The sequence below is a fragment of the Carettochelys insculpta genome, chromosome 2 (assembly GCF_033958435.1).
Source record: "Carettochelys insculpta isolate YL-2023 chromosome 2, ASM3395843v1, whole genome shotgun sequence".
In the NCBI taxonomy this organism is placed as follows: domain Eukaryota; kingdom Metazoa; phylum Chordata; order Testudines; family Carettochelyidae; genus Carettochelys; species Carettochelys insculpta.
In genome coordinates this window covers 6,774,904-6,797,574 of record NC_134138.1, presented here as the reverse complement: position 1 = coordinate 6,797,574, position 22,671 = coordinate 6,774,904, and the positions used below count along the sequence as shown (strand labels likewise).

Here is a 22,671-nt window from a genome sequence, read left to right as displayed (position 1 = left end):
TTTAGCTACAAGGCTTTAAGAACATGATTTCCAATCCCCCTGCCTTGCTCCATACATATGATCCTCTGGCAAGGACTGTGATGACCAATGTGAGATGCAGGCTTTCTACAGAGACTTTTCCTGATGACTTTTGATGGACTGGGGTGTAAACCTCAGACCAAGAAGGTCCCTGTACCCCTTACACACCCGCATGCCCTGGGGTAGCTGGCAGCATGAGGTCTGTGGTTCAGAGGGAGCGTGGCTTAGTGGTTAGAACACCAGACTCCGCCTCTGAAATCTAAGTGCTGCTCCTGGTGGGATCCGGCCATTAAACCAATTAAATTGAGCCCCATTTCAATGCTGCAGGGCAGGGAGGGGCCCATGCTGCAGGTGGGGGAAGGTAATTACGAGTGGTGAGGGGAGCTGTGTGGAGGAGGTGGCAGCCCGGCAAAGGAGCAGTGGGGGATCAGCTGTGGGGCTCATGTGAGGTGGGGGGGTCTGTGAGGAGTTCAAGCCTGGGGGTGGATGGGTGTTTGGGGCTACAAGGGGTTTAAGCCTGGTGGGGTCGGGGGGCGAATCAAGGTTTATAAATTTGGTTCCCTGTGGAGGGCACACACACACGTCCCCCACTCTGGGGTTGAATTGCCTGGGGTCCCAACGTCTTACTGATTTCTAAAACCGGGTCCCCGTTGCGGAAAAGTTGGGAACCGCTGCTCTAAACCCACAGCTCTGCCTGCCCGCGGAGCGCTGGTCCCCTGACGTGAGGGGCGCTGCCCCCTCCTCCGTGCCCGCGCTGAGTAGCAATCTCTGGCTGCTTTCCAGACATTGAGTACCTGCAGTCGGTCCTACCCAGCACCACGGACAAGGCTTTCTTCGATTACCTGCGCACTGTGGACGCCTCCGAAGTCACCGTCTCCTCTGTGCCGGAGGGCTCTGTCGTCTTCGCCAAGGTGGGTGTTAGCCACGGCAGTAGCACAGAGTGGTTACAGCAGTGGCTTGGACAGTCTGAGAATCCTCAGGCAGTCTCTGCAGCTGGGCTCTGAGTGAATAATCCCTGAGCCGGGGGCCCTGTGGATAGAGCGCTGGACTGAAATGGGAGAGATCTGGATTCTTTACCTGCAAGCCACGTGACTCTGTTGTGCCTCAGTTTCCCCCTCTGTGCAATGACACTCATGCCCTTTGTAAAGCACTTTAAGATCTACGGATAAAAGGTGGGCCCTGGTGTTCTATACTGTAGGTGACTCAACCAGCACACTTCCCCTGACATCTCCTCCTGCCCCTTTGTGCTGGAGTGGCAATTTCCTTTATCGTGAGCAGCGTGTGGATGCAGCCACTGTTTGAGTAGCTCAGTCTGTAGGTGCGTGTGTATTGCACCAGTGGAAACGAGTACAAGCTGGTGCAAGGACCTGGCTGCGTGGGCTGAAACTGGTGTGACTTCAGGCTTAGTTCACGCTGGTTTCCTCAAAACCAGGAAGATAAATTCATCCTGCACGCTAAGACTTGGTCTGCGCTAAGCAGGTAAGTCGATTGCAGATAACTCAATTGCAGATACTCAATTCTAGCTACTGCAATGAAGTTGATTCCAGTGACGCATCTGCAATCAACTTACCTGGCTGCCCTCGCTAAGGAAGGTCAACAGGAGCACTTCCATCGTGAGGAGTAGGGGAGTCGACTGTGACCCCCGATAGGTCGATTTTTGCACATTTCCACCAGGCATGCGAAATTGAGGCCTGGCAGATTGTCCCTGGGTGGGTCGATCTTCTGGGTAACGTAGCCGTGGCCTAAGGAGCACCTGAGCGCACTCTTGGCCTTGCTGTAGTTATCTGGTTTCCTCCAAAGACCAGGCTTATTAGAAGACTCTTCTCTGCTCTGAAGAAGGCCTGGCAGGGTGGGGGAAAGAAGGAGCTAGTCCGAAGAGCACAGGGGCGTCTGGCTTCTGAAAAGAGTCAGAGGAACGTCCTTGCATGGACGAGTTACAGAGGGAGAAGGGAAATAAGGAGTCATTGTCGCACTAGCCCCTAAATAGATATGTGGGAATAGTCCTGGTGGGAGCTGAGCCTGGTGGTTAAAAGTCTCCAGACTTTGGTTGGGTGGAGCTGAGGACTGGCAGCTCAGAACGCTGGTGAGACACAGAATTACCCCAAGTCGAAGGAGGGCATTCATGCTCCTTAAGAGGGTCATGAGGGACAACTGTAGATGTCCACTGGTTCCGGGGAAGAGCCCAGGAGTCACAATGCGGGACCACGGAGGAGGACCGGAAAGGACGTGTCGGGAGAACAGAGTAAAACCAGACTTGGTTAGGGGTGGGGCCCTTCCTTTGCCTCTGGCCAGGTGCTCCCCGTTGTGCCGAGGTCGGTCTGACAAGGAGGCAGTACAGCTCTGCACGCAGTAGAAGCCCAGCTGGGTCGTGTCTTAGAATTCGCTTTCAGGGGAAAAGTGCTGCATAAGAGCTGGATTTATTCACATCTTGCTGAGGATTCGTTATCACTCACAGCACAGCCACTGGTGTCTGAAAGCCCCTGCCAACAGGCGAGGTACTAATGGTTCCCGCCCAGGGGTCTGCGGGCACCCAGGTCGTGCAGGGGTTCCATGGGAGAAAAGAACGGAGAAATAAAAATGATCATAGAAAAGAAGATTTAAATAAATTGCAGAGTTATGATCGGTTCCTTTTAAAGTAGATATCTTCCAACCATGTTATTAACCACTGCCCGAAAATCTATTTTGCGCTTTCCTTTTTCAGTTAGCTAAGTATCTGTAGTGGCTAGAAGTGGCTTTCATGGGGGTCCATGAATAGGGTGGGGGTGACTGGGGGGTCCATGAATGGTGGAGGGGGAGAATGGAGGGGGGGTCTGTGACCAGTTGGGGGTGACTGGGAGTCTGCACTAGTGAAAGGCTGGAAACCGCAGCGCTAGAGGGATCCCCAGGTGATGGCTGCAGTGGGGGCCAGCAGGGGCGGGTGGGCGTCAGGGGGGCGGTGGCAATGGAGGTGGAGAAAAGGCTGGATCCTGGAGTCACGGGGGCAAGGGGGAGGGAGAAAGGAGGAGCTGGCGGTGAGGGAGGGAGGCGGTACTGGAGCCAGTTGTGCTGGAGGAGGGGAAGAGCAGCTGCAGAGTCCTGGTGTGTGGAACGTCTCAGTCCTAGCCCTGGCCAGGGCCTGTGGCTTGGAACCAGCGATGCGGAAGTGGGCATGGGGCGAGGAAGGGAGCTGAGTGGGGCGACCCCCTGTCCCACGGCTCTTCTCTGGCAGGTTCCTCTGTTGCAAGTGAAGGGGCCTCTGTTGGTGGTGCAGCTGCTGGAGACCACGCTGCTGTGTCTGGTCAATTACGCCAGGTGAGGGGGTGCTGGGGAAACGGGCCAGGCGGGCTCCAGCCACGGGCTGTTGGGGGAGCGTCCCCAGGGCGGCACGTGCTGGTTTGTGGTGGTGGTGGGGTCCCCTGGAGTGGCACGCGTGGAGGTGGGGCCCCTGGGGAGGGGGCGGCACGTGCTCAGTGGGGGGGCTGAAGACACCCTGGGGTGAAACGCGCAGGATGGCATCTGACGGCTTCCAGCCACTTGTGAACGTGTCCTGCCCTGCACAAGGGCTCACAAGCGTCTGTGCGCTGCTCCCTGGCCGGGTCCCTTCTCCTCCCTCTCCCACTGGCTCCAAAGTCTCCCCTGTTCCCTCAGGGCTCCTCATCTATCTCACCCTCCCCACCCCAACAGCTTGGACCATGTCCCTTTTCCCCCACACCCCCCTCTTCATCCCGACCCCCAGCTGGGCTGTCTGGGGCTTCGAACACATGTGGCTCCACGGTGCTGCCATTGTAACCCAGATCCGCCCCCAGCGCCGGTCAGGGCCGTCTGACTCCCATGTGGCCTGAATGGAACCGATCCACTCTCAAAGCTTCCTGTTCGGCTGCCCCGTCTGCAGACAGCTCACAGCCTGGTGATGAGTCTGCCCACCCTTGGGGCCCAGCCAGAGCTGGGTCCTGCTCCCTGTAAGCCGAGTGCTGGGCCGGCTGTCTGGGAGAGATTCAGGTGCTGCCTGGCCAATTAGCAGCGCTCCCACAGCTGGCAGCAGGTGTGTCTATTGGGGTGCACATCTGCTCATGCCTGGGTGCATGCAATGAAAAATTTATTCCACCTGGGAATGGAAGAATCTAGAGGGAACCCTGGTCTGCGCTCAGGGAACATTTGGGGTTTTCCGTTTCCAGCCTTGTGGCCACTAACGCTGCCCGGTTCCGGATGCTGGCTGGCCCAGACAAGAAGCTGGTGGAATTTGGCCTGCGGCGTGCCCAGGGCCCAGATGGGGGCCTTTCTGCATCCAAGTACTCCTACATAGGGGGTGAGCTTTGGCCAGCAGCCAGGCTGATGTCCCAGCTCCTCACAGCAGGGCATTCCCTGCCCCCTTGGTTCCCTGGTAGTCTGCGCTCCCCTCACTCATGGGACCCTGTCTCTCCATTGCAGGCTTCGATTGCACCAGCAACGTCCTGGCAGGGCAGCTGTATGGGATTCCGGTGTGTGGGACCGTGGCCCATTCCTACATCATGTCCTTCACGTCGCTGGAGGAGGTGCAGCCCCGGGTTCGTGGATGGATTTAGGAACCTGGCCTGGTGATGAGAAGGGGCAGACAGTGTAGACAGGGGCAGAGGTGAACCCCAAGGAGAGACCCACGTGCTCTGTCGTGGGACTCTCACCCCTTCCCTTAGAATTCTGTTCGGCTCCAGCTCCCCCACTCGGCTCCAGCCCACTGCCTGCAGTTTCCCAGCCCACGTTCGTTCTTAGGTGCTCCGCTGCCACCTGCTATGGAGCTGAGATGATGGGTCCATTAACCGAGCCGTTTGGCTGCCTCCTTGGAGCATTGCATGCTGGGATTTGTAGTCTCCCCAGGGTCCTACCTATGGATTTGAAAGCTAAGGGTGGTCACAGTCCTCCTCGCTTGATCACGAACGGCCCAGAGGGGCCTGGAGGCAGCCCCAGTGCTCTCGGTTTGGTGCCCTTGATGTGGCCAAATGACCTTTGTGCGTCATCCTTGCTGGTGTGCAAGGTTTATCTCCACTGAGTGGCTGCTTTGGAGCTGGCAGAGGGTTGAGGAATCGAAAGATGTTCTTAGGGGCCCTACCACAAGGGAGAGACAGGCTGTGGCCATGGCAGACGATGTGATTGGTCCTGTGGAGGGGCTGTTTCCTTTGCAGACCCTGAAGCCCCTGGACAGCGAGGAGCCGGTGGAGTTTCTGCCCCTGGCGGAATTGTGGCTGGGAAGGGTGTGTCAGTTGCTGCAGGTGCCCTGCGATGGGGTGAACCATGGGGAGCTGGCTGCCTTTGCGTCCTACGCCATCGCCTTCCCCCACAGCTTCCAGGGACTGCTGGACACTTACAGTGTCATGGGGTGAGGCACCTGGGCCGGCGGAGGCCTTTTCCCGGCACACGCCTTGAGTACGGTGACACCTGGGCTCCCCGGTGGCTGGTGGGAGCGCTGGAGAGGGTGGAGATGGCCATCAGGGTCAGGTCGGGAGCAGAGAGGCCAGGGGCAGTGCAGTGAAGAATCCGGCAGAGGTAGCAGAGCCGGGGCAGCTGGTGGAACGCAGGATCTCTGAGACGATTCCTTAGAGCTCCTCGGCGTCTCCCAGAGACGCCGGCTGGGACCCAGCCCCTGTGTTCCGACGCTCCCGCACTTGAGTGTGGTCATCCATCCCCTGGGCTGGGGACAGAACAGCTGCTGAGCACCATGGGAGTCCCTCCCTCCTGTGCTCTTTGTCCTAGCAGGGCATGGAGCCTCGCATGCCCCCAAACCCAGCCCGCTTGGCCCATCCCTCCTGGCCTGCATCACAGAGGGTGGGTTCCCAGGCCCTTTGGCCAGCCAGGCCCACTCTTCTCTTTGCTGTTGGCAGCAGCGGCCTCCCAAACTTCTGCGCCGTGGCGCTGGCGTTGCACCAGCTGGGATACCGGGCAGGAGGGGTCTGCGTGGACAGCGGCGATCTCGGGAAGCAGTCGAGGGAGATTCGCTGGGTGCTCCGGACCTGCGGTGCCGCGTGAGTGCCAGGCGGCTGAGCCCGTATTGCCCTGCGCTGGGAGCTCCCTGAGACGGTCCTTTGCGTGGGGCAGGTACCGACACTGGACAATGGCCCCTCTTGGTTCCCGGTGGGTCGGGGTCGGACCAGCAGTCGGCGCTTACCCAGCCGGAGGGAGTGTGTCTCTGTGCCGAGTGGCTACCTCCGCCCTTCGCCCAGATATCGAGCCCCTCCCACTTCCCTTTGTCTGTCTGTCTGTCTGTCTGTCTGCGGGGGTGGATTGACAAGAGCTGGCTCCCGGCAGGGTTCCCTCTAAGCTGTGTGGCCACGCCCCTGCCTAATAAGACCTGCCCCCGGGGCTGCCACGGCCTGCTCTCCCCGGACCATGGCAGCTCTCTGCTGCGGCCGGAGGAAAGCCAGTCCCAGAGTCACGGCCAATGGGAGCAGCGGGGGGCGGGGCCTGCAGGTAAGCACAGGGCAGCATCGGCCACGTAGAGCCACCTGTTCCTCACCTCCATCAAATGGGAGCTGCCCCTGGGCCCCCACCCGAACTCCCTCCCAGACCCTGCACCTCAACCCAGAGCCGCGCCTGATCCCCTTCCGCCGTTCTAGCTCCCTCGTGCACCCCACACCAGCCCCCTCCCGCACCCCGAATCCCTCGGCTCCGCCCTCACCACAGATCCTGCAACAGGAGCGCCAGAGTTTCGCCTGCCCTCCGGGGTTCAGATCTAGCAAAGCTTCGAGTAACCTGCTGGGGCACCTGTCCCGTGTAGGAAACCTGCAGCCATTTATGACGACTCACTTCAATTGTGTGCAGCTTCCAGGTTCCCTGGTTTGAGACCATCCCCATTGTGGCGAGCAACGACATCAGTGAAAGGAGCCTGCAGGAGATAATACAGGAGGTGAGAGGCGCTCAGGTTTTCACCTGTAGCAGGAGGGGTCCAGGGCTCGGTGGCACCATTCACGTTACCCCGGCGGGTGCCTGGGTTCTCAACAGGCTATCACGGGTCGGTCGAAAGTGGCGGCACATAATGTACAGTGCTGCTTTGGTCACATCCTTTAACCTCTCTGCCGCTCCCTTTCCCTGCTTGAGAAGTGGCCCTGGTACGAACCTGCTTCTCCAGGGCGGGTTTTGAGCTGCAGCGTGTTTTGTGAAACTAAGAGGTTGTCTGTGCACGAAAATTCATCTGGATGAAGGCAGTGCGTCTATTTAAGTGGACAAATATCAGAGAGGTAGCTGGGTTAGTCTGTGTCCTTCAAAAACGAGAAGTCCTGTGGCACCTTATAGACCAACAGATATTTTGGAGCATAAGCTTTCGTGGGCAAAGACCGGCTTCGTCAGATGCGTGCAAAGACCAGCTTCGTCAGATGCGTGCAAAGACCAGCTTCGTCAGATGTGTGCATCTGACGAAGCCGGTCTTTGCCTACGAAAGCTTATGCTATTTAAGTGGAGTGACTCTTCCTGATTAACTCCACCTGTAGCTGTGTTTCTTCTGAGTTAATTTAATCCACTTGAAACATTGATTTGGCATAAGCATCCCCGGGTGGTGTGAATCAGGATTAGCTCTTTGGGAAGAACGTTGTGTGTAAACGAGCACAAGGAGCAAAGGGAGTGAATCTGCGGCCTTTAAGCTGGGGAAACGGAAGGATTCCTTGCAGGCCAGGGGGACAGGTGGCTACAGGGTGATAACCCTGTAAGCTGTGTGCTGCCATCTTCGGGGAAGAACTTGTAGCTATGCATGGCAAGAGAGAGTCGCTCAGGCCTCATGCGTCAGTGCATCAGCAGATCACAGGACCGTTTTAGCCAGCCAGCAGTGGCTCTGGGCTGGGAGGCTGCCGTCCTTTAGAGCTTCAGGCTTTGCCACTGTCGAGGGTTACCAGGATACTGGGCTAGTGGGCCAAGGCTCTGCTACCAAATGGGAAACCCTTCTGGGACCCCAGTGAGGAGCCTTCTGGGCCCGAAACACCATGTTCCAAATTCCAGTTCCACAATCATATTTCTGAAGATGGGGGAGCAGCCAGATACCTGTGATCACAGAAGAGAGGGCGGCGGTGGTGGCTGGCCCAGTACCTGGCCAGCAAGCTGATGGGAGTCCTGGTCAGCTCTCAAAGGGTCTTCCTGAGCGGGGTGCTACCTACGGGAGCCGCGCCCAGCTCCAGACCAGCCAGCTGGGGGAGGCACTTCATCCAGCACAAGGCAGAAAGAATTGTCCAGTGGTTAGATCAGGGCAGGGGCAGTGGGTGCTGTGTTCAATTCCCAGCTCTGCCACTGACTCACTGTGAGGCCTTCAGCATTTCCCTTTCCTGCCTCAGTGTACCCCATCTAGAAAAGGCAGCTAACAACTAGTGTTTCTGCCAATGTGTTACATCCATGTGCAAATGACTTTTGTTATGTGTACCAATATGGAGGTGAGACGCTTACAAACAGTGTGTGACAGCGGTGGTGCCAAGGGGCTGGGGGTGGGAGAGGTAGGGTAGGGGCAGATGAGTGAGGTGCAGGCCTTGGGGTGGGGCTGGGAATGAGGGTCTCGGGGTGCAGGCTGCCCTGGGGAGAGAGGACAACCCCAGCCCACACTGCAGCAGCTGGGAGCCGAGTGAGAGGTACCTCTTCATGGCTGCTGCAGCTCCAGGCAAGGCTTGGTGGTGGGGGCCTCTCCTCGCAGCTGTGGCAGCTCTGGGGGAGCTCCAGCTTGGAAACTGGCTGGGACACAGGCACCCCAGCCCCAGCATGGAGCTGCCACAGCCAGAGGGGGAGAGGAGAGGCCCCTCCGTGCCAGCCCCAACATGGGGCAGCCATGGCCAGGAATGAGGTGTCCCCCCCAGCCCCAGCATGGCACAGCTGTGCCAGCACCATGCTGGGGCAGATGGGCAGAGGTATCTCTCTGTGCAGCTGCCCTGAGGCCTGCCCGGGGCTTGCTAGGTAGTTGCATGACTTTGAGGGAAAGCCCCACTCCCCAGGGGTGTTGTAGCACTTGGCTGCTGTCCACAAAGGGCTGAAGATCCTTGCAGGGAAGCTGCTGTAAGGAGCAGAGGGTGTCGTCTCTTCAGCACCAGTTAGTACAGCACCAAGCGCAGCAGGGACCTGGGCTGAGGCTGCTGGGCACTGCTGCGATGCAGCCAGCAAGTAACAAAGGGTTATGCCGACTCCTTGTCTTCTGCCTCATCGTCTAGGGGCATGAAATTGACGTGATCGGAGTCGGGACCAACCTGGTGACATGCACTCTGCAGCCCTCGCTGGGCTGTGTGTACAAGGTAACCTCGCTGGGATAGTCACAAGCCCTCCTTCAGGTCAGCTCCGAGTTCCTGGGGTGCCCACTAACTACAGGGCAACTGACACTGTGGCTTCCTGGTGAAACTGGCTGCAATTCTATATTGGCCTTTACTGCTGCAGCGCTGGTCTGGGCTTACTGTGTGACTCGGGGCATTCTCCAATACTCTTCCGCTGTCAGTCATATGGGATGGAAGGAGGCTGTGTGGCCGAGAGGTTAGAGAAGGGTTGGGGTCACAACTGGGTGTCCCAGCTGGGTTCTCGTCCTCTGTCTGCCTCTGACTCGCTGTATGCCAAGTGTGGGTAGCATCCACTGCTGTAAAGGCTTTGAGATGTTGGGATGAAAGCTCCACAGCAGGGCACAGGCCTGCGACGCGCTGGAATTGTTTTGGTGGGTACCTGACGTGACTAAGGAGACCCTGCCAGGTTGAAATCATGGGTTCGGTTCACACCTCATTGACATGGGTATGAATCTGGAGGAGTGGTAAGTGGACCTGAAAGGGCCGTCCTGATCACTGAGTCCTGCCGCCGATCTCGCGGGCAACTTCTCCCCCTGGGTAATCCCGGCCATAAATATCTCCCTCTCCATCTTAAAACCAGTGAGGTTCTTGGCCCCACAGCTCCTATTGGGAAGCTATAAAGCCTCATTCCTCTGATGACTGTGGGTTGAACGTCTCTAATCTGGCACCCTCCAAACCCAACTGCTGCCGGACGAGAGAATTTGCAGGACCACCGGAGGTCGATACGGTCAGTTTTGCTGCTTACTGGGCTCTTAAACATTTAGTGGCAAATTCCAGCTAAATAACAGCACAGAACACTGAGAGCCAGGACTGATGGCTGGAAATAAATGTTATGGGACCACAGGAAACTTGGCTACACCCACGAAAAGTGCCATTCCGGATTACGGATGCACCAGACGAGGGAGTTCCAGATTAGAGAGGTTTCAACCTGCAGAAATGTTCTTTCCGCTTCCAGTCTCTATCATTCAGAGCCAGTTTATACCCAAGTCGGGGGGGGAGTTACATGCAGGTCAGTTGAGAACAGAGTCAGGCGTGTGTGTTTGCGCAGACACACATCCCTCTTGTGTCATGAACACCTTGGGTTACGGAGGCTGAAACTGGTGTGGTCGACGGGAGGGGAGCCCAGCTCTGCACTCCCTGGAAGAGGCAGGGACAAGGGTGCAGAGGGTGGAGCCTAGGGCAGTCCGTCCTTTGTGCAACCCAGATCACAGCGCTGGATCCCTGATGTACGCACAGCCACGTGAAGGGGCAGCGCTGTGTTGCCAAAGGGGCCTGCTCCCAAAGTAGCTGCAGCAGTGGCTGGAGCTCTGGGCCCTTTGGAAGGCTGGGCCCTGTCGCGGGCCTGGCTGAAGCCTTTTCAAATTTTCATTCACATTTTGCCTCTTACCCCATTTGCGTCTGGTGCTGGAGAGGGGTCGTGGAACTGATCAGTCAGTTTCATGGCTGGGGGCAGCCTACACAAGCCCCGAAGGCCACAGAGTCCTGTGGCAGAGGCTGCTGCAGGGGAAGCCTGAAACCCAAACCAAATGGGTTCCGTTTTCAGACAAGAACTCAGCAAGAACATTTTAAGTAGATTTTGTAGCGTTGTTGTTTTTAACAACCCCTCAGTTTGGGGCCTGGACTCTGTGCCTGATACATGTGTACGTTTATGTGAACCGCTTCCCAAAAGCTAAGTGGTTAGCTGGTTCCGTAAGACCCAGCAGGTTTTCTGCAGTGGGCTGAGGCCAGATAGAACTCACGACACAGAGTTTTTGTTAGACCAGAGCCCTGACCACAGAGGGGAAAAGGATCCTAGGCACGGGTGCTGCTATTTACCGGAGTCTCGGGATGATCCCTGGGCACTGGTTTGAGCTGCTGCTTGTAGTCGGCTGTCTTTACCAGAATGGTGCTCAGATGTCCAGTCTGCTCCATCTGATGCTAATCACCTGGGCCGTGTGTGTGTGCTCTCTCTTTGGACAGCAGTGTAGACTCTGCAGTTAGCCGACACTGCAGACCTCGGAGGGCCCCCACAAACCAAGCGAGGTACGAAGGAACAGGAACCAGATTTATTGCCAGTAGAACATGGGCGCCACTACCCTCATGGGTGCCCAGTATGACTCACCAGTTTACAGTGGTACATGCATATGCCATGACAATGGATGCAGCTCAGACGCCAGCAAGGGGGCTCCGTCATCCCCTAGGTCGCTTGACACTGCCCCGTTACACACACTTTTATACGCAGGTATAAACACGTTATGTGGATATTACGTATCCAGGTACAAGCCCCTAACTGTAATACATCCACACCCCCCCAGTATAACTAGATCTCCCCGTTAACTAGGGGATAGTGGTGGTACCATCAAAACAGCACTCTCCATGCTGGCACTGCGACCTGGTCCTGAACTTGGGGCAGAATGTACCTGGTGCTGAGGTGTTACCTGTGGGGAGGGGACGGGGAGCGCATGGGACCAAGCAGGATGTGTTTGTGTATCACTGAGAGCCTGGCGCTGGGAGCTTTTAGGTGTTTCGGTGCATTTAGGCCCTGTGACTTACCAGCTCTGTCTCTTGCTGCATTCCCGTGAGCGGAATCTACCTAGCTCACGGTTTTTGCTTTAACCCGCTGTTGTTCAGGTTTGAGGCCTTTTGCTTTGCTGTACGTTAACAAAGCATTGACGGTTGTTCTAGGCCTTTAGCCTTACCCCATCCCTAATGGGCAGGCCCTCTCGTTACTACCCTGCTCCCTGTAGAACCAGCATTTCCCAGGTGCCAGCGGCTCAGGTGCCCTTCATCTTCCCTCCTTCCTCCCGTAGCTGGTGACAGTGAATGGCCACCCCACGCAGAAGCTGACCGAGGACACAGAGAAGATGACCATCCCAGGGAGCAAGGTGGTGTACAGGCTGTGTGACGCTGCTGGTGAGACCGTGACCTAGTGCTTGTCCAGCACCCTGAGAGCATGGGCCTGGCGGTACAGTCCGGGCCATGCAGCACTGGCCTCTCAGAGACGTGAGGCGCCGTGTCTTAAACATGCACAGTTCACACGTCTGCATCCTGGCTTGGAATTTAGGGTTGGGGTTGGAGTCCCCAGTTCGAGTCTGGCTCAGCTCAGTAATGACGCCCGCTGCCATGTGACATCTCTGACGTGGAACTGAATTGGCCGCTACCGAATGGGTGTCTGAAGCTCCCCATCCCTCAGGAGCGACTGGACCACAGAGGCTGACCCCTCCCCTGGAGGCGAGGTCCCTCCGCTGAGTCCCTGAGCTCTGTGCGCTCAGCCCGAGGCAGGGCCATGGAGCAGAGCAGAATGGCCCCTGTGTTTCCCTCTCAGCCCAGATCTGACCAAACCACTTTGTGCCGGGCTCCTGCTCCCGGAGGGAGTTCTGCAGTGCTAGGAGGTCGGGCTACTCAACAGCCCAGGCGGCTGCAGGGCAGTCCCTGCTATCTCCCTGCCTGCCAACCCCTGGGCTGAGAACCCCCTGCCCTTGCTGTTCATTCAGCTTCTAAATGCGCACCGTGTTCCAGGCCTGTGGCTGGGGGCAGCTCGGCAGCTGGTTCCCGCTGTGGGGCAGCATTTCCCTAAGCCCCAGTGCACACACACCCCCTAAGCCAGGCAGCTAACATCGGCCTCCAACTTCCAGCAGGTCTGGCCTTTATGGATCTCATGGCGCTGGAGGCTGAGCCCCCTCCCACAGCGGGGCAGGAGGTGGCTGTCTGCATGCTGGGGAGGAGTGGAGAGGCCAGGAGGGTGACTCCCACTGCGGTGGAGATCCTGCACCGCCCTTACTTTAAAGATGGACAGGTCAGAAAAGGCCAGATTCCTTCCCTCCTCCCAAGCCATTCTGCTGCTGCTGCTGCTGCTGCTGCTGCTGCTGCTGCTGTGAGCACTGGGCAAGCTTGTCCCTAGGCTCTGCTGTGGCTGCCCTGCAGCCATGACTGTTCCAGCTGAGATCTCATTAACGCTGGTGCCGGGCCGGTGCCTCTAGGGAGGTATTAGAACAGTGCAGGATCGGTGGTGCTGCTCCCTTGACATCAGAACTGCCCCAGCAAGGTACTAGGGGACGATCTGCCCTAGGAGGGACAAAACCAAGGTCCTGTCCTCTTGGCACAGGAGTCAAGGGATTGAACCTGAGTGTCCAGCATGGGTGTGCATATTGTTGTCACCTGGACCCTCCAGCGGCCCCGCACCTCTCCAGAGTGTACTGATCCCTTCCTGTCTGACACTGTTGGACAGCGTTGCTTTGTGCAGCCGGACAGCCACCATGTTCCTCCCCAGAAGTGGCTGCTTCTGGACAGGAAGCTGTCTAGAGGGCTCCCATGGACAGTAAACATCTGGCTAGGTCTCCGGGAGCCCCGGACCAAAGGGATAGCGTGGGGGAGTCAGTCTGGGCTCCTGGCTGTGCAGCATGTAGCAGACAAACTGAGCTGAACGGTCCCTCCTGGGGCAAGGCAGTGGGAGGGGCGGCGGCGGTTTTGCAGTAGATCCCTTGCTCTGGTTTGGAAGCAGAGCCTGTCTGGGGAAGGCAGCCGTCTGGCCCTCCTTCATGGGGAGGAAGCAGATGAGCAGAAACGTCTCGGTGGGATACATCACGGCCTGCGGGGGGCTGGTTCCCGCAGCATCGATGTTGCCGGTTAGTCCTGGGTTCTGTCTTCTACGCTGCCTCTGGCTTGCTGGGTGACCTTACACAAGTCCCTGCCGTCTCTGTGCCTCAGTTTCCCCTTCTAAATGGGGCTAATCCCTTCTTGAGGGAGGGACTTTGAGGAGGAGTGTGTGCAAGGCACCTCTCACTTCCTGCCTCTGTGTCTGCCACCACAATGTTGTCACATTAAAGCGGAGATGTGGGGGGGAGAGGAAGACACTCCTCCCCCCACCCCCCCCCGTGAACTGCCGCAGGCTCAGCCTGCCTTGGATCTCGCCCCCTGCTCTGCTCTGGCCCAGCTCTGTTTTTTACGTGTCCTTCTGTCCTCTCCACTCTCAAGCAGGTTTGCCAGGCTCTTCCCAGCGTGCACGAAATCAAGAGCCATGCACAAGCCTCTTTGCGCCTGTTCAGCCCTGCACACCTGAGGCTCCAGGAGCCAGAGCCGTACCAGGTACGTAAGCCAACTTGCTGGACATGCGCCCCTTCTGGTGGGAACGGCTTCTTAGATCTGAGCCCCTCCATCTCACCTTGGGATCACGCCTTTGAGCACTGGGGGCTCCAGGGGCAGCTTTTTCTTCTGATACCCATGCAGTGCTTGGAAGGGCTGGGCTTCAAGGGGAGCCAGGCCAGGGTGAGTACGGTTGTAATGCAGCACTAGAGGGTGCTCTGCTGCAGGGAGGACTATTGCACTATCCCCTTCAATGCCATTGGGCAGCACGAGGGGCAGTGTGCCACTGGGGGTGACACCTTCAGAGGTCCTGACAACCTGTGATCATTGAAGACTCCCTGGCCCTTTTTGCAAGAGTTACCATGGACGCCTGGCTGCACTCTCCAGACCGTCTCCCCAAACGCCCCTCGCAGAGTCAGCTCGCACAGGATTTCTCATGCACAGTGCTGCTGTGTGCTGTTAAACAGCTTCCCTGGCCCTCTGCAGAGGTGGCTGCAATTAGCTGGTGGGTGACATGCTTCCTGGCTAGAGTGTGTTAAGGCCTAGTGGTGAGAGCTGCTGAAGAGCGAGACATTCTGATTACACGCCGTCTTTTCCTTCTGTTCTCCCCTGCCTGTCGTTTGGCTCCCTGGCACGTGAGTGGGGGGTCCTGCATCCCAATCCCACAAGGCTCCATCTCTCCCCTGCGGGGTGGGGACGATGAGAGAACAGGGACCGCATTGGACACCAGACACACTGACCTGTCTCCTGTCTCCCCTGTCTTCCCAGGTTGCTGTGACAGAGAAGCTGCACGCTCTCCTCGTTAACATGCGCCAATCCAGCCAGTGAGCTGGCCTGCACTCTCCCAGCCAGTAGCCAACTACCCCTGTGCCTTGCCCAGGAGCCTGGGGATGCACACAGCCCTGACCCCTCTTGGGGTCTGGGTGTTTTTCTGTAATCATCTCTACTTTTTTGAATGATGGTTTTGCAGTGCAGGGCGGGAGTGCTGAGGAACCCAACTCAATCACGTAGGGCCAAATTCATCCCCAAACAGGGCCTGGGCGGATGGGAGGGAAATTTTTTGGATCACGTTTGAAATGGGCGGAAGCAGAGGACCATCAGGACTGTGCCTAGTTTTACTCTACGAACAGCATGTCTTGGGTATTGGGCTTTACAGCCGGCCTCTGGTGCTGTGCTTTCCTGGTCTCTACCATGTGTTTTCGGACATCGTATCTCCTTCCGTTGTCTCCACGGACTTCAGTGTGAAAACGGCACTTCCAGGCCAGATTGCTGGTGCTCTGCTAATCAGCTGGGCCGCATTTGAATTTCTCCTGCATTGTGCAGCCGCACAACCGCCTAGCTTCTAGGGGACCAGGGCTCTCCAGGTCCTGTGTGCTGTCCGGAGCCATCTCTTGGCGGTCACTGGATAACAAGTAGGACGCCTTCATGTCAACCTCTTATTTCTGAGTTTGTTGGTGGCTGCCCAGCCTGATTCTGGAGCCGCAGGTCTATCACAGAAGAGGCAGGTGCTGGTAGCTGGTGGAGGGGCGCGGGACAGTTTTTGATGGTCGTCTTCTCCACCTCTCCTTGTCTGCACTGCAACAGGGCCTCTCAGATTGTGCCACCCCCTCACAGATCACCACTGGGGACAGTCTTGGGCAAGGTTCTCCCACGCGTCAACACCAATGCTGCACTTTTTCGTGTGCGCCTTCAGCATGTCCTTATATCGCTTCTTCTGCCCCCCCAACGCTCCTCTGTCCTTCCTCCAATTCGGCAAACAGAATCTGTTTTGTGGGGCACTGATCAGACCTCCAAACCACATGACCAGTCCAGCAAAGTTGTTGATGAATGAAAATGGCTTCAGCGCTGGTCGTGTTCAGCTCAGGAGAATTCTGGATGTATCTTGGGAGGATAGTGACACACACACTAACGTCCTGGAAGAGCCGTCACTGCTATGGGAGACGAGCTGGATTCTCATCTAGGGTGGAGCCTCATGGACAGAGTTGCTTAAGATTCACCCTACACAGAATCAAACTTTCATCACAGACACATTGATCAGGAAATCTGCTGCTTGGAGTCTGTGCACTTTCGTGTCTAGGTTATTCGTAGGATTACAGTGCCTCGCACCAGGGCTAGTTCTGTATCCTGTCTCACAGTGGCCAGTCCCAGCTGCTTCAGAGGAAGGTGCAAGAAAGCCCAGGAGCTGCATCTCAACTGGGGAAACTTATAAACCAATCCTGAGCTGTGGCCGGGGCTCCCCGTAGTTCTGCAAGGAACTCTGTGTAGGGGCACCAGTTTAATCTCCCGCTGTAAGTTTAAGAATACAAACCAAGCTCTTAAAGTTGGATCTTTGAGTACGGACCAAGTGCCTTCTTCCTCACAATACCCTTCACCTGCAGCCCCCAGAGAAGGTGTGGCAGGGTCTTTGGAACCACAAGGACAGTGTGAACATCATAGAGACCCACAATCTGCTTTGTGGAGTTTTTGTGACCTCTCTCTAGACATTGGACTTAAACGTACCTCTGCAGTGACTGAGGAAAAAGAGGGAAAAAACCAACTAGATATACCTAATAAATAAAATTGTTAGTCTTTAAGGTGCTACAGGACTGTTTGGTGGGTTTTTTTGTAAAACCAACTTGCTTCCTGGGTGCTCAACCTGAAATTCAGCTGGTTACACACTTTGCCTAAGCCATGCTGTAGCTGACATCAAGCTTTCAGCATCCCCCACCCCTCAGGCTGGAGGCTTCTGAGATGCAGAGGGTGCTGCTCCTGTGTCATGAATGAATGCAAGGAAAGGGTTAACCCTTACAGAGATAACACTCAGTAGGGGGTGGGCACCTAAGCCAATGGGAGAGGGAGAGACTTTTTTGAATGAGAACAGTTGCAGTCTGAGGGGTCTTTTGTCTGCCTGGCTGATGCAGCATGGACAGAGAACTGATTGCTCTTAAGCAGTTGGAGTGAATCCAGTAAATATCCTGTCCATCTCAAAATCAGCCATAGATTTAGTAGTAGAAGGGAAATGTGGAGTTAGATGCAGTCAGGTTATGGTTATTTTGGATTGGGTGTGGACTATCTTTTTTCAGTGCCTGTGGATAATTATTTGATTCCTTCCCCTATAAGCTGTACTTCCGAGCTGAATCCCAGGGAAGTAATTAATTCTCTGTGCTGCAACTGGTATGATTTATTTTTTTCTTGTTTTGTGAATAAATTACTTTCTAAGCAATTAAGCTGATTCCTGTTGTCCTAGAGAATAGTCTGTGTATGCCTTTGGCTAAAACGCCAGCTATCAGATTATAGCGCTTTGTTCCCAAGCTCTCTCCTAAGGGAGGGATAGGAGCTGGGGGTTATCCTCCAAGGGGACGTTCCCAAGCATGTCTTCCTGGGTTAAGGGGTTTTGTTTTCTACTTGGGTGGCGGCAGCTACCCTCCAGGGTCGGGGAATCTGTGACCTTGGGGAGTTTTTTTAAGCAAAGCCAGCTCCGTACCCTACGGGGCTGTCAGCCTGGCAATTAGATCCTCTGGTTGGAGAGTGACACCTGCCTTGGGCACACCGGGGAAGAGGCTGGTTAACTGCGGTGTAGATATTTGGACTGAAGCTGGAGCTTAGGGACTCTCCAGCCTGGCAGACCCCAACCGCAGTCAATGGCTACTGTGCCTCAAACAGCCCCTTGGCAGAAGTGCCTCACTTTACAGCTGAGGGGCTCTCGCCCTTCACAGCCTGGTAACCCTGCCCCATTCATGTGGGTGAAGCATATGTCCAGGTGGTATCACGCTCTCCAGGCCTCTGTCTTCACCCCCTTGTGGCTTAGCTCTTTGTATTGGTTCAGTCGGGGTGGTGACTGTCCATTGAGTTTCCTTGCCCCCGTTTTACAAGCTTGTCCCGAGCAGAATGGGACATCTGCATTCCTTTCTCTAGGACAACCCCATTTGTTCCTGGCTCAGATTGCTCTGTCTGCCCATGTGCTAGGAACCTGTTCCCAGCTTGCACACACAACCCCAGTATGTCACACATGGTACATCCATCGCACAGCAGTGCTGGGACTGGCAAGGGAGGTTTAGGTTGGACATTAGGAAAAAGTTCCTGTCAGGACGGTCAAACAGTGGAATAAATTGCCAAGGGAGGTTGTGGAATCTCCGCTGCTGGAGATATTTAAGAACAGGTTAGATAGATGTCTGTCAGGGATGGTTTAGACAGTACTTGGTCCTGCCATTGGGGCAGGGGGCTGGACTCGATGGCCTCTCGAGGTCCCTTCCAGTCCTAGTGTTCTATGATTCTCCCTGCCCCTGGGCTGGAATGGGTTCAGTGGCTGTCAGCGCCCCTTTCCCGCTGCCCCACACAAATCACTCCACACAGCTCCATTGCCCTGGGATTCTAACCGCCACCCATGTCCCCCTTGCTCACAGGGTCCCTTTACTGGGCACTGTTAATGAGATGCTCTGACAACGCTGCCTTGGCTGCGCCCTTTGCCATTGGCACGAGGGCTGTTAGGGTCTGCTGACAGCGCATTCGGCCGCTGGCACGTACAAACCGTTTCCTGAGTGTGTTTTGCCCTTTTCTGTTGGGTGTGGAAATGGCCAGCGTCAGGGGAATGGGAAGGAAATGGGGAGAGACTAAATCCTCAGCTCATTTTTCATTCAACAGGCCCAATAAAGAAGTGAGAAAGTATCAGTCAGCTCACAAGACTGCAGCCCCCTCCCCGGTGGTCTAGAATCATAGAGCTGGAAGGGACCTCAAGAGGTCATCAAGTCCAGCCCCCAGCCCCAAGCAGGATCAATCCCAACTAAGTCATCCCAGCCAGGACTACGTCAAGTCGGGTGCTGGAACGAAGTCTGGACACAGTTTATGAAGCAAGCAGGAGGACTTATTCCGCGCAGATCTGGTGGAGAGTCACTTCACCCATCAGGACTCAGTGGAGCACTGCCAGACAACAGGTTACAATTGACTATATAGATTATTGATTAGGCAGTGGGAAACTACGACATGAGTGTTACCCAAGCCTGGACAGGTCCTAGCAGCAAGACAAAATTAGCACAACAAACCAATAAACTCAAAAGGTTACATAGTATCCCTGCCTATTGCTTATAGAACATCTCTAGTACAAGTGGTTTTCCTTAACAAGTGACTTAAAGCAGCCATTTAAGGACATCTACGTGTCTAATTGGATTAATGATGTGTCCTCAGGAGTAATGATGATGCCATCACACCAGCATATCTAGGGGTGCATTAGCTAGAAGAGTAAAGCAAAAGCGCCAGTAACAGCACAGAGCAATAGTACATTTATCTTTATGTACCAGCCTGGGAGAGCAAATGGGATGGTGCTATATTCCAGTTCTCACTTGCATGGCCTCTTCTTGGAATGTGGTTGCCAGGGCAACTGTCCCTCCCTCCAGACTCCAAGGCCTTGTCTGAGTTGGGATGACCTTCACTGGGTCTTGTAAGTGAGATGGGCGGGGGGGGAAGTGGTGGTAACCATCCACTCTTGCTAACTGGGTTTCTGAACTGTAGGGTTACAGGTCTTCTCCAGACTGGAGGACCGGAATAGGGGGCCTTTAGCAGAATCCCATAACCTGCCTCAGAAATTTCCATCCTACACCAGGACTTAAAAACCTCCAAGGATGGAGGGTCTACCACCTCTCTAGGCAATGCATTCCAGTGCTTCACCACCCTCCTGGTGGTACCTTGGAGACAAGGGGCTGGTTGGACATGGGGTCCCTCGTGACCAAGCAGCTTGGGGAAAGGGAAGGATGAGGCAATGCACAAAAGAGACCAGGCCCAGAAGGAATCCCACTCATCACCCCTCCCACCAGGTGGTCTTGCCCCTGCCCCTCTGGAACAGGCCTATGTGTGGGAAGGGGAGCTACAAGGGGGAGGGGGCACTACCAGTGTAGGTCAGTTGCCTGAGGAGAGGGAGCCTAACAGGCAGGTGAAAGGGGTTCTCACTGTGCAGAGGAGTTGCAATGAGAGGCTATGAGCACTGGAGGGGCCCTTGAGAGCACATTGAGTCCAGCCCCCCACCTTTGCTCAGACCCAAGCACCATCTAGATCATCCCTGAGAACGGGAGTTGGGGAAAGAGCATTTCCCCTCTGCACCACAGCAGTGACTCAGCAGCACACCTGGTGGATGTGCCTGCGCCCTCCTATGTCCACACCAATGCAAAGCGCCAGGGAGGCTGTAAGGTAAGTGACGCTCCCCCACCTTTTCCCATGGTGGTTATACTGGGGCAGCTGGAAGAATCCCACCCCTTTCGTCCCTCCCCTGTGCTCAGGGGGGGAGGTGGGCTACACTGGGGGGGGTATGGGTGAGCCCTTCATGGGTAACCATCCTCCCAACACACCTCCCTTCTCACTCTCTAATGGAGCCCATTCTGGGGGCTCCAACTCACCCCCGGCCTTGTTATTCCCTCCCCTCTGCAGGAGCTGGGCCCGGGGCGGGGTGGAGGGGGTGCAACCCCCTCCCCACCCCTCTGATCAGTGCCGCCCCCTGCTGGGAGGGCAGGAACTAGCAGGCGCTGCACCTGCCCCCAATGCTGCAGGCTAGGCCCGGCCGGCGAGCGCCCTGGAGCCCCCTCCGGCCATTGCTCCCCTGCCCCGGGCATCCGCTGGGAAGCGGGCCGGGCGATCTCCGCTGCAGGGGGCCGCCTGGGAGCGGTGGCCCCGCCGCAGAGGCCCAGAACCGCGGGGTGTTCCCTCTGCACGCACGCGTCGTCAGAGTACTGGCAGGGCCTTAACTCATCACACACCAGCCACGCGCAATGAGACCAGAGGCGGGGACCGTGTTACAGCCCCTGCCCGGGGGACTCCCCCCCCAGGGGCGAACCGAAGTTCCTGGAGCCGGGAGCGCTGACACGGGCGGGCTCGGGGCGGGGGTCCAGCCTGTCCAGGGCTCGCAGGTTAGACAACGGCTCTCGCCGCCCCCATTAGCTGTGCGCCAGCCGCGCCGGGCTCGGTCGGACAGGCAGGAGGAGCAGAGGCGACATCGCACCGGTAGGGGACGGCGCGCAAGCGGGGCTGGGTGGGAGCAACGCAGAAGCGTCCAGTTCCGGTTATGAGTCTTTGCGGGTGTCCGGGGCCGCGGCCCCGCTCTCGCCTCCCGTCTCCAGCTCGCAGCTTCCCGGCTCGTGGCCCTCCGGGGCCGGGGCGCCACCTCCCGCCGCCGCCTCCTGCCACACGCGGATGGGAACGGCCCGACCCGCCGCAGCCGGCAGGGCCACACGGGGCGCCTCGAGGCACAGCTGCCCGGCCGGGGACAGCGAGCACAGCACGGCCTGCGCGTCCACCTCGGCCGGCAGCAGAGCCTCTCGCCGCAGCTCCCGGTACTCGTAGGAGCGGACTCCAGCCTCCGACTCCGTCCGCTTCTCCCGCCGCCCGCTCACCGTCACCTTCCTCCCGTCCACTCGCACCGCCAGCTCCGCCGGGGAGAAGCCGCTCACGTCCATGGACAGCCGGAACGTCTCCTGCCCCGGATCGGGACCGGGACCCGGACCCGCCACCCCGGCCTCCTGCCCGGCGCCCTCCGCCCCCAGCTGCGCTCGTCTTCCCCGCCCAGCAGGGGATAAGCCCGGAGCAGGGAGCGTCTCACCCGCTCCATGTCCGCCACGTGCGACTGCACGTCCCCCACCAGCTGCTCCCACAGGCTGGGAGGCTCCGCCAGGAGGCTGCGCGCTGGGGCGCTGCTGCGGAGCCACAGGGGGTCGTAGTCGTAGGACCGCCACACGCGGAGCGGGAGCATCTCCACAACTGCTCGGCTCTTTCGCTGAGCGCTCACTGCCTGGGCCCCGCCAGCGCCGCCTTTTATCCAGTGCTGGGAGTGTGGGTAAGCCCAAAGTCCTTGCACGCTTTGGAGAACTGATCCAGCAGTTTTTGAAGCTGATCTTCTGTGTGAGACACTACAGCAGCATCGTCTGCGAACAGCATGTCTCTGATGAGGACTTCCCGCACCTTAGACTTAGCTTTCAGCCTTGCAAGATTAAACAGTTTCCCATCAGATCTTGTGTACAGCGAGATGCCCTCTGTTGAAGACCAAAGGCTGCTTCGGGAGGAGTGCCACGAAGATCCCGAACGATGTCGGAGCAAGCACGCATCCTTGTTTGACGCCGCTCCTGATTCTGAAAGCATCCGATAATGCGCCCTCATATTGGATGGCTCCTCTCATGCCTTCCTAGCAGAGGAGAAGCGAGCGCACAGAAAGCACAATAAGGACTTGCCAGACATCCACCACGTCTGCAAGAGATGCAGCGAGGACTGTCACTCTCGTGTGGGTCTTCATAGTCACAGTAGACACTGTAAACGAAGTCCTCAATTGAAACTATAAAGGGCGCCATCCATAGTCTATGCAGACTGAAGGATGCCTACTACTGCTACTACTACTGAGTGC

At 57.0% G+C, this 22,671-nt stretch overlaps 1 protein-coding gene and 1 pseudogene across 13 annotated transcripts in view; one reads left to right on the top strand and one right to left on the bottom strand.

Moving 5' to 3' along the window:
• The window catches only part of LOC142009084 (nicotinate phosphoribosyltransferase-like), a 37,727-nt gene extending 20,832 nt beyond the window's left edge, over positions 1-16,895 (top strand). Inside the window, exons 2-13 of one of the 13 annotated variants that reach the window (XM_074986569.1) lie at positions 802-929; positions 3,227-3,309; positions 4,173-4,303; positions 4,426-4,541; positions 5,154-5,347; positions 5,850-5,990; positions 6,787-6,871; positions 9,141-9,221; positions 12,047-12,149; positions 12,872-13,032; positions 14,214-14,321; positions 15,087-16,895. In XM_074986569.1, the coding sequence (XP_074842670.1) occupies positions 802-929; positions 3,227-3,309; positions 4,173-4,303; positions 4,426-4,541; positions 5,154-5,347; positions 5,850-5,990; positions 6,787-6,871; positions 9,141-9,221; positions 12,047-12,149; positions 12,872-13,032; positions 14,214-14,321; positions 15,087-15,146 (1,391 nt within the window). In that variant the 3' untranslated portion in view covers positions 15,147-16,895. Of the gene's footprint in view, positions 1-801; positions 930-3,226; positions 3,310-4,172; positions 4,304-4,425; positions 4,542-5,153; positions 5,348-5,849; positions 5,991-6,786; positions 6,872-9,140; positions 9,222-12,046; positions 12,150-12,871; positions 13,033-14,210; positions 14,322-15,086 lie in introns of those variants that run through there. The other 12 variants (XM_074986568.1, XM_074986571.1, XR_012644328.1 and 9 more) reach the window with 12 other exon arrangements.
• A 144-nt stretch (positions 16,896-17,039) lies between these two features.
• On the bottom strand, positions 17,040-22,115 carry LOC142009085 (heat shock protein 30C-like; annotated as a pseudogene).
• Between the last annotated feature and the right edge of the window lie 556 nt (positions 22,116-22,671).